The sequence below is a fragment of the Microcaecilia unicolor genome, chromosome 3 (assembly GCF_901765095.1).
Source record: "Microcaecilia unicolor chromosome 3, aMicUni1.1, whole genome shotgun sequence".
NCBI lineage: Eukaryota > Metazoa > Chordata > Amphibia > Gymnophiona > Siphonopidae > Microcaecilia > Microcaecilia unicolor.
In genome coordinates, this window is record NC_044033.1 from 284267407 (window position 1) to 284283958 (window position 16552).

Genomic DNA, 16552 nt, shown 5'->3' on the forward strand with positions numbered 1-16552 from the left:
TGTGCCACCATATGGATGGTTTAATTGATCACTTATGCAAATGTGGGCCTTTAATTCAAAATCTATTTTTAATCAGCAGGTTGTTGTGTATTTAATCTGATGTATTTCAATACCTTAGCAACTTATTTTGTTTTCTCTGTCAACACAGGTGCAATGGATGCTCATTCATCTTGACAGATGTGGACCAGAATGCTTCCACTGTGAAGGGAATGTCAGAAAGACAACTCTGGTTGTTTTTCCAAAATGTTTTTTGCTTATGAATTTTGACTACAATGGTAATTGGATGAGTGCTTTTTTGTTTTAGTATGTTTCATCAAGGTGTGTTGCTGCTGCAGACTCACATCTGTATTCTGTAGATGGTGTCTGGGTAATAGCAGTGGCATTGCTCTTACAAGAAGACTAGGTCACCCCCTTTGCCCTTCCATGGACTTGAGTGATCCAAAGTCATTGCTAGAGGACACACACTGATTCACCAGAACTTCATTGAAATTCAAAGAATCCGCAGAAAGTATGCAGTCTGACGAGTACTTTGCTAGGAAATTCAAAGCCTTAAACAGTAACATGGGTCCTCCATCCTCTCTGAATACACCTACTAAAATGGATAGTGGGGGTCAGACTAATGGAACGCCAGCCATGCCTAAAATGGGTGTCCGTGCCAGGGTGTCTGAATGGCCACCTAAGAAAGATTGTGCTAAAGATATGAGCAGCAAAGTTATATGGGAGAGTAGAGCTCAGTCTAGCTATGAGAGCATTGCAGCAGTAATCCAGAATGGGCAAAATGACCAAAGTAATATGGAAAAAGAAAAGTCATTTGTTTTGGAATTTGCAGAGACCAAATACGCAATAGATGCTTATACCCATTCTCCTCACAGGGGACTGCATCCAATAAGGCAACGAAGTAACAGTGATGTCACAATTAGTGACATAGATACAGAAGATGCCCTTGACCAGAATGCTGTTAATCCTAACACTGGAGCAGCTCTTCATAGGGAATATGGAAGCACCTCTTCAATAGACAGACAAGGACTGTCTGGCGAAAACGTTTTTGCAATGCTTAGAGGATACCGAGTGGAAAACTCCGAGCACAGATCCCACTCTCCGTTTGCATTTCCTGAGATGTTCCACTGCAGTCCTGCCATTTCTCCAAGTCTTTGTGCTGCTGTGCAGATTTCAAGAGGAGAATTTGTCAGGGTTTCTGGATTCGGGTGCATGGATAGTGCCGTGCTTATCAGCAGAGATGGGGACAAATCATTCAAACATCGGCTAAAATCTGAATCTGTGGAGACATCTTTGTTCAGAAAACTGCGAACTGTAAAAAGTGAGCATGAAGCCTTAAAATTTTGCTTGGCGTTTGATGATGGTCAGTTTGAAAAGAGCACTAGATTATGGAGCTGTCAGAAGTGTTTTGCACATTATGATGTTCAAAGCATCTTATTCAACATAAATGAGGCCAAGGCAAGTAGAGCTAACGTGGGAAAGAGAAAAAACATGACCACAGGAGCTTCAGCAGCATCAGTGTCTTCCTTGCTGGCAGGCCAGACTGGAAGCTGTGAGTCTCCTGTAGGAAGTAAAGATGACCTTAATTCCAAAGAAAACCCAGAGGCTGATGAAGGCGATGGCAACAGTAATGATCTGATTCTGAGTTGCCCTTACTTCAGGAATGAAATTGGAGGGGTGACAGAAAGGATGATTGCACTTTCTAGGGCAAACTCATCTCCCACTGCAGGAGAAAAATGTTCTTTTGAGTCTTCACTGAGCTCACACTGCACTAATGCTGGCGTTTCCGTACTTGAGGTGCCAAGAGAAAATCAACCTATTCATAGGGAGAAAGTCAAACGTTATATCATTGAACACATTGATCTGGGGGCCTACTACTATCGAAAGTACTTCTGTGGAAAAGGTAAGAAGCACACGCTTTTTTTTTTTATTTCATTTTTTTTAATATAAATTAATTTTGTTGATTCTATTTGGAATTTTCATTGGGTATCGAATAAGGCATTTTATTCTAATTTTCTGATTCTGCCTGTAAAGACAGCCTTGTGCCCTTTTAAACTATGAATGTTTTATCAGTGCTTGAAGAGTATAAGGGGGGGAGTTATTAATGTGGGCTACTGTTAAGACGGGTTATTTTACCACATGTCATGCTATTATAACACGGGGTTCTATTTTATTCAATTAAATCCTGTGCTAAAATAGCACAACTTGTGGTAAGATAACCTGCCTTAATGGTAGCCTATGTAGATAACTTCTCCCTTAAATGTTCTGATGCTAGGAATTATTAGGAAAGGGATGGTAGATAAGACCAAGAATACTATTCCTCCATATTGCTCCATGGTGCAACTTCACCTTGAGTATTGCATTCAATTCTGATTGCTGTGTCTCAAAAAAGATATAGTGAACTTAGAAAAGGTTCAAAGAAGAGCAACCAAAATTAATAAAGGGGATGGAACTCCTCTCATATGAGGAAAGGCTAAAGAGTTTAGGGCTCTTTATGTTGGAAAAGTGATGGCTGAGGGGAGATATGATGTCTACAAATCCTGAGTGGCGTAGAAAGAGTAGAAGTAAATTGATTTTATCTTTCAAAAATTACAAAGACTAGGGGTTATCAATAGAAATCAAACAAAAAAGAGTGGACTAACACAGCTACCACACTCCTCTACTTAAAGACTAGGGGGACACTCAAGTTACATGGAAATATTTTTCAAACAAATAGGAGGAAACATTACTTTACTCAACAAATAGTTAAGCTGTGGAATTCATTGCTGGAGGATATAGTAGCATTGGTTAGCATATCTGGGTTTAAAAAAGGTTTGGACAAGTTCCTGGAGGAAAAGTCCATAGGCTACTGTTGAGATAGATATGGGGACGCCACTACTTACCCTGGAATTGGTAGCATAGATTGTTGCTACTAATTGAGTTTCTGCCAGGTATTTGTGACCTGGATTGGCCACTTTTGGAAACAGGATTCTGGGCTAGGTAAACTATTGGTCTGACCCAGTATGGAATAAAAAGTACATAAGTATTGCCATACTGGGAAGACCAAAGGTCCATCAAGCCCAGAATCCTGTTTCCAACAGTGGCCAATCCAGGTCATAAATACCTGGCAAGATCCCAAAAAAGTACAAAACATTCTATACTTCTTATCCCAGAAATAGTGGATTTTCCACAAGTCCATTTAATAATGGTCTATGGACTTTTCTTTAGGAAGCCAATCAAACCTTTTTTAAACTCCTCTAAGTTAATCGCCTTTACCACATTCTCTGGCAATAAATTCCAGAGTTTAATTACACGTTGAGTGAAAGGTTTTCTCCAATTCGTTTTAAATTTACTACATTGTAGCTTCATCGCATGCCCCCTAGTCCTAGTATTTTTGGAAAGCGTAAACAGACACTTCACATCTATCCATTCCACTCCACTCATTATTTTATAGATCTCTATCATATCTTCCCTCAGCCACCTTTACTGCAAGCTGAAGAGCCTAGCCGCTTTAGCCTTTCCTCATAGGGAAGTCGTCCCATCCCCTTTACCATTTTCGTCGCCCTTCTTTGTACTTTTTCCAATTCTACTTTATCTTTTTTGAGATACGGTGACCAGAATTGAACACAATATTCAAAGTGCGGTCGCACCATGGTGTGATACAAAGGCATTTATAACATCCTCATTTTTGTTTTCCATTCCTTTCCTAATAATACTTAACATTCTATTTACCTTCTTAGCCGCAGCAGCACACTGAGCAGAAGGTTTCAACATATCATGAGGATGCAAGGCAAGGAGATCGGGTCTCCAGCACTCCCCACTGCCTTGCACTCAAACCGCCTCCCCGAACCGCCGACGTGCTCCCCGGGAGCGAGTCAGAGAGAGGAGCAGAGGAGTCCCCCCAGTGCTCCGCGATCCCCCACCCCCTCAGAAGAGCTGGAGGCACGAATCGACGGGCCATCACTGTGAGGCTGTGAGGCGGCCGCGTGCTGTTGGGCGCTGAGTTCGCCGGCGAGTCCGGGTCAGCCACCGCGCTCCCTGGCAGGAACTGCCCGGGACCGGTGAGAGCTCCGTGAGACCCGGGTGAGCCAGAGCGAGCTCACCCGCGGCCTCGTGGCGCGCACCTGACCTCGTGGCGCGGCCCGACCCGACCCGTCCCATGCGACCCACCGCACCACTGCGGCGCTCCTGATCCCGGCGGCCTGACGCCCACGCTGCCCGTCCTCCCGCGGCCTGCCCCCATCGCGGTGCCAAGTCCTCGGCGCTGGAGCGGTCGGGGCGGAGCACTACACATCCACGGGGCTGACTTCCATACGCCCAGCTTGCTCCCGTCCACCCTCCCCAGCTTCTCCCTGCTTGCTTGCTCCAGTCCACGGCTCCAGCTTCCACCCTGCTGGCTCCAGTTCATCTGCTCCAGCGTCTTCCAGTCCGTCTAATCCAGCTCCTCCTTGCTTGCTTGCCTGCTCCTAACCATCTGCTCCAGCGTGTTCCATCTGCTCCAGCGTGCTCCAGTTTCTTCCAGCCCTGCTGGCTCCAGTTCATCTGCTCCAGTGTCTTCCAGTCCGCCTGATCCAGCTCCTCCTTGCCTGCTCCTATCCATCTGCTCCAGCGTGTTCCATCTGCTCCAGCGTGCTCCAGTTCATCTGCTCCAGCGTGTTCCATCTGCTCCAGCGTGTTCCAATTTCTTCCAGCCCTGCTGGCTCCAGTTCATCTGCTCCAGTGTCTTTCAGTCTGCCTGATCCAGCTCCTCCTTGCCTGCTCCTATCCATCTGCTCCAGCGTGTTCTGGTTTCTTCCAGTCCTCCTATCTATCTGTTCCCAGCTTGTTCCTGTCCACTGATCCAGCCTTCCCCATGCTATCCAGTCCACTGATCCAGCCTTCACCCTGCGTGTTCCAGTCCATCAACTCCAGTGTGTTCCACTCCGCAGACCCAGCTTTCCTCCTGCGTGTTCCAGTCCATTAACTCCAGTGTGTTCCCGTGTGCTCCAGTGTGTTCCAGTTCCCGTTCCAGTCTGCCTGATCCAGATTCTTCCTGCTTGCGATCCCAGCCTGTTCCAGTCCACCGATCCAGCTTACTCCCGGCCTGTTCCAGCCCATCGGCTCCAGTGTGGTCCAGTCCGCCTGATCCAGACTCTCCACCCAACTGCTCCAGCGTGTTCCAGTCCTCCTATTCCCAGCTTGTTCCAGTCCGGCGATACAGCTTACCCCCTGTTTGTTCCAGTCCATCGACTCCAGTGTGTTTCAGCCTGCTCCAGTCCGTCTATTCCAACTTGTTCCAGTTCATCTGCTCCAGCCTTCCCCAGCATGTTCCAACTTGTTGTTCCAGCTTGTTCCATCCGTTCCTGCATGACCGGCCTGTGCCAGTCCGTCTGTTCCAGCTTGTTATGATTTGTTCCAACCTGCTCCGGCCTGTTCCAGCTTGCTCCTGTCCATCTTGTTCCGGCTTGTTACGACTTGTTCCAGCTGGTTCCAGCTTGCTCCTGTCCATCTTGTTCCGGCTTGTTACGACTTGTTCCAGCTGGTTCCAGCTTGCTCCTGTCCATCTACCCCAGCTTGTTCCTGACCACTTGTTCCAGCTGCTACCCGCCTGCCTGTTAACACATCGAGTAACCCTCCTACCGGCTCGCGAGCCTCTCAGCCATTGACTTACCAACCTGCCTGCTAGCTTCTCAGCCATTGACTTACCCAGTCTAAAATCCAGCTCTATCTATCCACTTAACCCTCAGTCACCTCAGTCACCCCATAGCCACCTGTTAACACCTGTTAACGACCTGTCACCACATAGTCACCTGTCACACCTCAGACACTACTTATGGCCCCTGTCCACGTTCTCTTCCTTGCCCTGTCCCTTCCTAATCTTCTTTCCCCCCCCACTCCCACTGTCTACCACTAGAACTCGCTGCCCTCCCGCCCTACCCACCACGGCAATACCCTATTCACCCTCATCCCCCACCACCTCACCATCCCTCCTGTCCCCCACCTCCTTCCTAGCTTTTAACCTTCAACACTTCCTTCCTGCCATTAACCCATCCCCATTCCTCCTTAGTGCGCCTCATCTTCGTCGCCTTCGCCGCCCGACCTCCCCCACCCTCCTCCGCATTCTCCTGCTCCTCCTCCTGCTATCCGCGGGAGACATTAACCCTAATCCCGGTCCCCCTTGCCTGTCCCCGTCCTATCCATGCAAACGATTCCGAGATGTCTCCAATCTCGTCTCTATTCCCCTCCTCCCCCCCTCTTCCCTCCCCTTCTCATGCGCCCTGTGGAATGCCCACTCAGTCTGTAACAAACTGCCCTTCACCCATGATCTCTTCATCTCTCGCTCCCTTCAACTGCTCGCCCTTACCGAAACCTGGATCTCCCCGGAAGACTCAGCCTCAGTCGCGGCCCTCTGCCACGGAGGTTATCTCTTCTCCCACACTCCCCGCCCAATTGGCCGCGGTGGAGGCGTTGGGCTACTACTCTCGCCCTCCTGTAGTTTCCAACCCCTCCCCCTACCGCAGTCCCACTGCTTCTCATCCTTTGAAGCCCACTCCATCCGCCTATTCTACCCACTCCCACTCAGAGTCGCAGTCATCTACCTCCCCCCTGAAAAATCCTTCTCTTCCTTCCTCACCGACTTTGATGCGTGGCTCTTTGTCTTTCTTGAACCCTCATCTCCGTCCCTCATTCTCGGAGACTTTAACATTCACGTTGATGACCCTTCCGACTCTAACGCTTCTAAGTTCCTCCTTCAACCTCCAGCTGTGCTCCACCACCCCCACTCACCGTGACGGCCATTGTCTTGACCTAGTCCTCTCCTCCTCCGGCTCACCCTCCAATTTCCACACCTCTGCTCTCCCTCTCTCCGATCATCACCTGATCACATTCACACTTCTTCACCCCTCCCCCTCCGCCCCGTCCAACTTTAACCACCACCTCCAGGAATCTCCAGGCTATTGACCCCCCCACTCTATCCTCTAGTATCTCTAATCTCCTTCCCTCCATCATGTCCTCTGAGACTGTAGACAAAGTGGTCTCTGCTTACAATGCCACTCTCTCCTCTGCTTTGGACACCCTCGCTCCATCCACCTCCCGTCCCACTAAGCGTACTAGTCCCCAGCCTTGGCTGACCCCTTGCATCTGCTACCTTCGCTGCTGCACCTGATCCGCGGAACGCCTCTGGAGGAAATCTCGTACCCATTCAGACTTCCTTCACTACAAATTCATGCTATCCTCCTTCCATTCCTCCCTATTCCTTGCAAAACAGGTCTACTACACCCAATTGACCAATTCTCTCAGCTCCAACCCTCGTCGTCTCTTCACCACCCTTAACTCCCTCCTCAAAGTGCCCCCCGCCCCCACTCCCCCTTCACTCTCTCCTCAATCACTGGCTGACTACTTCCGCGACAAGGTACAAAAGATCAACCTTGAGTTCACTACCAAACTACCTCCTCCTCAGCCTGTAGCCTATCCAACAACCAACCAACCATGGCCTCTTTCTCCTCCTTTCCTGAGATCACCGAGGATGAAACCTCCCGCCTTCTTTCCTCCTCGAAATGCACCACCTGTTCCTCCGATCCCATCCCCACCAACCTACTTAACACCATTTCCCATACTGTCACCCCCTCCATCTGTCGCATCATTAACCTTTCTCTCTCCACTGCAACGGTCCCTGACACCTTCAAGCACGCAGTAGTCACACCTCTCCTAAAAAAAATCATCACTTGACCCTACCTGCCCCTCCAACTACCGCCCCATCTCTCTCCTCCCCTTCCTCTCCAAAATACTTGAACGCGCCGTTCACAGTCGCTGCCTTGATTTTCTCTCCTCTCATGCCATCCTAGATCCACTTCAATCCGGCTTTTGCCCTCTACACTCGACAGAAACAGCACTCTCTAAAGTCTGCAACGACCTCCTCCTCGCCAAATCCAGAGGCCACTATTCCATCCTCATCCTGCTCGATCTATCTGCTGCGTTTGACACTGTCAATCATGATTTACTTCTTACCACATTATCCTCCTTTGGGTTCCAAGGCTCTGTCCTCTCCTGGTTCTCCTCTTATCTCTCCCACCGCACCTTCAGAGTACACTCTCATGGATCTTCCTCCACTCCCATCCCACTATCTGTTGGAGTTCCCCAGGGATCTGTCCTTGGACCCCTTCTCTTCTCAATCTACACCTCATCCCTAGGCTCACTGATCTCATGTCATGGTTTTCAGTATCATCTTTATGCTGATGACACCCAGCTATACCTCTCCACACCAGACATCACCGCGGAGACCCAGACCAAGGTATCGGCCTGCTTATCCAACATTGCTGCCTGGATGTCCAACCGCCACCTGAAGCTGAACATGTCCAAAACCGAGCTCCTCGTCTTTCCACCTAAACCCACCTCTCCTCTTCCTCCACTCTCCATCTCAGTTGACAACACCCTTATCCTCCCCATCCCATCTGCCCGCAACCTCGGAGTCATCTTCGACTCCTCCCTCTCCTTCTCTGCGCATATCCAACAGACTGCCAAGACCTGTCACTTCTTCCTCTTCAACATCAGCAAAATTCGCCCTTTCCTATCTGAGCAAACCACACAAACTCTCGTCCATGCTCTCATTACCTCTCGCCTTGACTACTGCAACCTACTCCTCACCGGCCTCCCACGTAGCCATCTATCCCCCCTTCAATCTGTTCAGAACGCTGCCGCACGTCTTATATTCCGCCAGAACCGATATACTCACATCACTCCTCTCCTCAAGTCACTTCACTGGCTTCCGATCAGATACCGCATACAATTCAAGCTTCTCCTCCTTACCTACAAATGCACCCGGTCTGCGGCTCCTCACTACCTCTCTACCCTCATCTCCCCCTATGTCCCCGCCCGTAACCTCCGCTCACAGGACAAATCCCTCCTGTCAGTTCCCTTCTCCACCACTGCCAACTCCAGGCTCCGCTCATTCTGCCTTGCCTCACCCTTTGCCTGGAACAATCTTCCTCAACCCCTACGCCAAGCTCCCTCCCTACCCATTTTCAAATCTCTGCTTAAAACTCACCTCTTCAATGCCGCGTTCGGCACCTAACCTCTCGTGAAATATAGTATTACCTACCAGACGGACTCTACACTTGTCTTTAGATTGTACACCTGTCTTTTAGATTGTAAGCTCCTTGAGCAGGGACTGTCCTTCCATGTTAAATTGTACAGCGCTGCGTAACCCTAGTAGCGCTTTAGAAATGTTAAGTAGTAGTAGTAGTAGAACGACGACACCTACATCCCTTTCTTGGTCTGTGACTCCTAATGTGGAACCTTGCATGACGTAGCTATAATTCAGGTTCCTCTTTCCCACATGCATCACTTTGCACTTGCTCACATTAAACGTCATCTGCCATTTAGGCACCCAGTCTCGTAAGTTCCTCTTGTAATTTTTCACAATTCTCCAGGGATTTAATGACTTTGAATAACTTTGTGTCATCAGCAAATTTAATTACCTCACTAGTTACTCCCATCTCTAGGTCATTTATAAATATGTTAAAAAGCAGCGGTCCCAGCACAGACCCCCTGGTGAACCCCATGAACTACCCTTCTCCATTGAGAATACTGACCATTTAAGCCTACTCTCTGTTTTATATCTTTTAACCAGTTTTTAATCCACAATAGAACACTACCTCCTATCCCATGACTCTCCAATTTCCTCTGCAGTCTTTCATCTGAAAATCCAGATACACAATTTCAACCTGCTCACCTTCAACCACATGTTTGTTCACCCCTTCAAAGAAATGTAGTAGATTGGTGAGGCAAGATTTCCCTTCACTAAGTCCATGTTGACTTGCCAGCTCATTTTCGAAAGAGAAGGGCGCCCATCTTTTGACACAAATTGGGAGATGGGCGTCCTTCTCTCAGGTGCACCCAAATCAGCATAATCGAAAGCCGATTTTGGGCGTCCCCAACTGCTTTTCGTCGCCGGGATGGCCAAAGTTCCCGGGGGTGTGTCGGAAGGGTAGCGAAGGCAGGAGAGGGGCATGCTGTGGCATGCTTAAGAGATGGGCGCCCTCGGCCAATAATGGAAAAAAGAAGGGCATCCTTGGAGAGAATTTGGTCCACTTTATTTGGTCCCTTTTTTTCAGGTCCAAGTCCCAAAAAAGTGCCCGAACTGACCAGATGACCACCGGAGGGAATCGGGGATTACCTCCCCTGACTCCCCCAGTGGTCAAATGTCATACTAAGGTCCATCGCAGCAGTATACAGGTCCCTGGAGCAGTTTTAGTGGGTGCAGTGGACTTCAGGCCGGCGGACCCAGGCCCACCCCCCTACCTGTTACACTTGTAGTGAACAATGGGAGCCCTTCAGAACTCACCTGAAACCCACTGTACCCACATGTAGATGCTTCCCTTCACCCCTTAGGGCTATGCTAGTGGTGTTTAGTTGTGGGGAGTGGGTTTTGGGGGGCTCAGCATCCAAGGTAAGTGAGCTATGCACCTGGGACCAATTTGCAAAGTGCCCGGTTGGTGCCTTGGCATGTGAGGGGGACCAGTGCACTACGAATCCTGGCCCCTCCCATGACCAAATGCCTTGGATTTGTTCGTTTTTGAGATGGGCACCATCGGTTTCTGTTATCAGCGAAAACCAAGGGCGCCCCTCTCTAAATCCGGCGATCTCAGCATTTAGGTCGACCATCTTTAATGTTAACCTAAATGCTGAGATTCGGGCACCCCCAACTGTATTATCGAAACGAAAGATGGACACCCACCTTGTTCGATAATACGGTCGGCCCCACCCCTTAACGGCACTGTCCTTGGAGATGGGCTTCCTTAGAGATGGGCGTCCCCGGTCAAAAATGTCCCTCTTTGTCTCATTAATCCATGCTTTTGAATATGCTCTGTAATTTTGTTCGTTATAATAGTCTCTACCATTTTGCCCGGCACCGACGTCAGACTCACCGGTCTATAATTTCCCGGATCTCCTCTGGAACCTTTTTAAAAAATCGGCGTTGCATTGGCCACCCTCCAATCTTCCAGTACCACGCTCGATTTTAAGGATAAATTACACAGTGTTTTTTCTGTGCTGGTACGCAACGGTACAGCGTACCGGCACCTTTTTTCACAGGTCCATCCAGCGATTCTCCTCCCTCTCCTGCCCTCCCCTCTCCCATGTCCAGCGACTCACTGTCTCTAACCAAGTTGCAGCGGCGAACTGGTGGGCGGCGCTAGTCAAGGCATCAAGTTCCTCCGTCGTCCTTCGCTTCCCTGCCTTCTCCAGTGCGTCCCGCCCACCCTCGCTGAAAGGAAATGACGTCAGAGGCTCTGACGTCATTTCCTTTCGGCGAGGGCGGGCGGGATGCACGCTGAGAAGGCAGGGAAGCGAAGGATGACGGAGGAGCTTGATGCCTTGACTAGCACCGCCCACCAGTTCGCCGCTGCGACTTGGTTAGAGACAGTGAGTGGAAGGGAGTTTGACATGGGAGAGGGGAGGGAGGAGAATCGCTGGAGAGGGGGGAAGAGGGGAGGGAGGAGAATCGCTGGAGAGGGGAGGGCAGGGGACGGAGGAGAATCACTGGGCATAGGTGGATGGCAGGGGGGACGGGGGGGGTTGCTGGACATGGGAGAGGGGATGGCAGGGGAGGGAGGAGAATCACTGGACATGAGAGAGGGGAGGGAGGAGAATCACTGGGCAAGGGGGACGGGAGGTCGCTGGACATGGGAGAGGGGAGGGCAGGGGAGGGAGGAGAATCGCTAGACATGGGAGGGGGAGGGGGCAGGGGAGGGAGGAGAATCGCTGGCCATGGGAGAGGGGAGGGAGGAGAATCGCTGGCCATGGGCGAGGGGAGGGAGGAGAATCACTGGACAATCACTGGACATAGGAGAGAAGGGCAGGGGAGTGAGGAGAATGGCTGGACATGGGTGGATGGCAGGGGAAACGGGGGGTTGCTGGACATGGGTGGATGGCAGGGGGTACAGGAGGGTCGCTGGACATGGGTGGATGGCAGGGGAGACAGGGGGGTTGCTGGACATAGGTGGATGGCAGGGGGACAGGAGGGTCGCTGGACATGGATGGATGGAGGGGAGGGCAGGGAAGAGGAGGGCTGCTAGACATGGGTGGATGGAGGAGAGGGAAGGGAGAGAGAAGAAATGCTGGACATGGATGGAGGCGAGGGAAGAGTGAGGAAGGAGATGAGATGAAGGAAAAGGAAGAGAGGAGAAAAACTGCACATGGATGTAGAAAATAGGCAGAAGCTGGATCCACTGGACAGTCAAGTCTGCGGAGGACCCAGCTTTTACTTACGGATGTAGGGCAAGAAATGAAGAAGAAAGGCGGAAAGTAAAGAAATAAATGAAAAGGAAGCCCTAGAAACGGAGTTAAGAGAACAAATAGAGAGCAGCAGAATCGGAGACTAGGACCAATATGGATAGAAAAACAAAATCACCAGACAACAGAGGTAGAAAAAATCATTTTATTTTCATTTTAGTGTTTGGAATATGTCCACTTTGAGAATTTACATCTGTTGTCTTATTTTGCACTGGGTATACTGGAGCTGTAACAACTTACAGAAATTATTTATAATGAAAACAAATTACGTTATTTTTTTCACTCATACTAGTATATTTTCAATTATGTCTGTTTATATGCGCTATGGCTGGTATAAGGGGTGTGGCTAATGTGGGTGTGCCTATAATATGGGTGGAGTCATATGTGGTGACTCCGCCCACAATGAGTACCGGCACCTTTTTTTCTACAAAAAAAGCACTGAAATTACATATTACTAACAATAGCTCCGCAATCTCATTTTACAGTTCTATCAGTACTCTGGGATGAATACCATCCTGGTCCGGGAGATTAGCTACTCTTCAGTTTGTAAAACTGCCCCATTACACCCCCCAGGTTTACAGAGAATTCATTATGTTTCTCCGACTCGTCAGCTTCGAATACCATTTCTGGCACCGGTATCCCACCCAAATCTTCCTCGGTGACGACCGAAGCAAAGAATTAATTTATTTTATTTGTTGCATTTGTACCCCACATTTTCCCACCTATTTGCAGGCTCAATGTGGCTTACATAGTACCGTCAAAGGCGTTTGCCCAGTCGGTAGATAACAAATACAAAGTTGTATAGTGATCGTATGAGGTATAAGTGGAGGGTCGGAATGGATGAGGATTGCGTGATGTCCTGTTCGATCATAGTCATGCTGTGTTGGTAGGTGAAGGGGGTTACGTGGGGTTGTTGGGGTAGGCCTTTTTGAAGAGGTAGGTTTTTAGTGATTTCCTGAAGTTCAAGTGGTCGTGGATTGTTTTCACAGTTTTTGGGAGCCCATTTCATAGTTGTGCACTTATGTAGGAGAAGTCGGCTGCATATGTTGTTTTGTATTTCAGTCCTTTGCAATTTGGGTAGTGTAGGTTTAGGTAGGATCTTGACGATCTGACTTTGTTTCTTATTGGTAAGTCTATAAGGTCTGTCATGTATTCTGGGACTACGCTACGGCTAATCTCTCCGCTATGGCTTTGTCTTCCCTGATCACCCCCTTTACTCCTCGATCATCTAGCGATTCAACCGATTCTTTTGCTGGCTTCCTGCTTTTAATATACCTAAAAAAATTTTACTATGTGTTTTGGCCTCCAACTCAATCTTTTTTTCAAAGTCCCTCTTAGCCTTCCTTATCAGCACTTTGCATTTGACTTGACATTTCTTATGCTGTTTCTTATTATTTTCACCTCTTTGCTACTGCTTTCGACTCCTAACCATGACTCTCTTACTCAACACCCTCACTTATCACTCCTACCACTGCAATTTCCCCACCCCTAGCTGTCTGTTCGTCTGTCCAATTTAGATTGTAAGCTCTGTTGAGCAGGGACTGTCTTTTCATGTTAATTTGTACAGCGCTGCGTAAGTCTAGTAGCGCTATAGAAATGTTTAATAGTAGTAGTAGTAGTAGTCTTATTATTTTCAATCGGCTCCTTCTTCCATTTTCTGAAAGATTTTCTTTTAGCTCTAATAGTTACCTTCATCTCATTTTTTAACCACACCGACTGTCGTTTGGTCTTCCGTCCTCCTTTTTTAATACACGGAATATATTTGGCATGTGCTTCCAGGATGGTGTTTTTGAACAGCATCCACACCTGATGTAAATTTTTGACCCTCGCAGCCGCTCCTCTAAGTTTTTTTTTTCACCGTTCTTTTCATTTTATCATGTCTCCTTTTTTAAAGTTAAATGTTAACGTATTTGATTTCCTATGTATATTTACTTCAATGCTAATATCAAATCTGATCATATTATAATCACTGTTATCAAGTGGCCCCAGCACCATTACCTCCTGCACCAGATCATGCGCTCCACTAAGGACTAGGTCTAGAATTTTTCTTTCTCTTGTCAGCTCCTGTACCAGCTGCTCCATAAAGCAGTCCTTGATTTCATCAAGGAATTTTACCTTCCTAGTGTGCCCCAATGTTACATTTACCCAGTCAATATCGGGGTAATTGAAATAATCCATTATTATTGTGTTGCCCAGTTTGTTTGCATCCCTAATTTCCTTTAACATTTCTTTTTTTTTTTTCAAGATATTTTATTAATTTTCCAAATATATATAATAACAGGGAAGCAATGATGGAATAGAATGGGAAACAAAAGGTGTAGAAAAGAAGGGAGAAAAAAAATATTTGCGTCCAGGTGTCTAATATATGAGACCTTTAAGTTGGTTTAAGGTTGGGTCTGAGTTTCTTCGAGGTAGTTTTCTAATGCAGACCAGACTTTTTTTTCATGAAGGGTGTCGTCCGAAGTTTCTCTGCCATGGCAAACTCAGATTTCTGATTGTGCAGAACTGTATTCCACCAAAATTGAATATTCAGTAACTGTGCAGATTTCCAATTTTGTAAAATTTGCCTTTGGGCAATAGTAAGGAGAATGTCCAGTAGTGGACTTGTGGATTTGTGAAATCAAGTTTTATCGATGGATTTAAAAATTACAATTGAATAAGTCAAGTCATCAGCGATATGTAGCATCTTTTGTATGATGTTCCACACTTCTTTCTAAAATTTAAAAACAATTGGGCACTCATATATCATATGAGAGAAAGTGCCCACCTACTGTGAACAATGCCAACAGTTATATTAGGAGTTCAGGCCAAATGCTGCAAGTTTCCTAGGAGTCCAGTTTGTTTTATGATAAAGAAAGAACATAGATTGTAAGACAGCTGCAGAGGAAAGAGGTTTCATTACTTTAGACCAAAAACAAGACCACATAGTTTCATATAATACTCATCTAGTATCATTTTACCAATTATTTTGAAGGACAATATTGAAATTGTGATGTGTTAATAATGAGTTTATAAATAGAAGAAGTCGTATGTCCCTTTTATTATTAGTGCCTGAGCTTTAGAAAATAAAGAAGGCATTTGAGGTGACAACGATGTTACCTTAACAGATGCCTTTACACTATCAGAGAGTTATAACCACTTAAAGAACATAGATTGAGGCAGAGAAAATTTAGCTGCCAGCTCTGAAAAGGACCAAAATCTATTATCTGCATTAACAATATCAGAGATGCAGAATATTCCTTTATCTATCCACTTTTTCCAAAAGAAAGGAGCTTTATTTATTAAGACATGCGAGTTATACCAAAGTTACCTGTATAATGACCTATTGAAGGGTATTGTTTGACATTTTTCTAAATCCAATAGACATTTGACCATGGAGACTATGATCTGAGGCGGCTGAGGGGTGATATGATAGAAGTCTACAAGATAATGAGCGGAGTAGAGCGGACAGATGTGAAGCATTTGTTTACACTTTCAAACAACAACAAAACCAGGGGACACAAGATGAAGCTAGAATATGGTAGATTTAAAACAAATAGGAGAAAGTTTTACTTTACTCAGCGTGTAGACAGACTCTGGAACTCGTTGCCGGAGAATGTAGTGACAGCAGCTGGCCTTACGGAATTTAAAGGGGGTTTGGACATTCCTGAGGGAAAAGTCCATTGAACATTATTAATTTTTTTTTTTTTTTGGGGGGGGGGGGGGGGGGAGGGGTGCCGGGTTCTTGAAGCCTTGATTGGCCGCTGTCAGAGACGGGATGCTGGGCTTGATGGACCCTTGGTCTTTTCCCAGTATGGTGCTGCTTATGTGCTTAGATCCCTCAGGAGCACAGGAGGCTACCTATAGCAACATAAAATCAGTTTACTCAATGAACATGCAGTTTGTGTGTAATGCATAGGGGGAGATGATTGATATCTGTTCACTTTATCTGGGGTCCTTCCATGGCTCTTACATTCTATGCCACTCAGGAGTCTACCAGTGGTTTGACAGCAGAGAAATCACTGCCAGCTGGCTCCTAGGTATACAGAACTGTGATTTCCCTCCTCCCTCTGCCACCCCCCCAAAGGTCTCCAAATTTGCTCCCAGGAGCCCTCTTCTTCAGATCTTATTCCTCACTCCAAGATGCCCATAGCTGGCAATACACAACCATGTCTGTAATGTTTGATCCTTCCTTCACAGGTGACAGAGGGTACCCCCAGCCCAAGTGGCTTTTGACCCCCATTGTGCACCCGCAAGATGAGGCAGAGGAGTGCTACAATGCAGCCCATCCCATTAGCTCCATAATAGAATGCATCTTTGGCAATCT

At 47.4% G+C, this 16552-nt stretch overlaps 1 protein-coding gene across 1 annotated transcript in view; it reads left to right on the plus strand.

Moving 5' to 3' along the window:
* The first annotated feature begins 492 nt into the window (after positions 1–492).
* SIPA1L2 (signal induced proliferation associated 1 like 2) overlaps positions 493–16552 on the plus strand; it is a 922756-nt gene continuing 906696 nt past the window's right edge. Inside the window, exon 1 of the mRNA XM_030198133.1 lies at positions 493–1900. Coding sequence (XP_030053993.1) covers positions 511–1900 — 1390 coding nt within the window. The 5' untranslated portion in view covers positions 493–510. The remainder of the gene's footprint in view (positions 1901–16552) is intronic.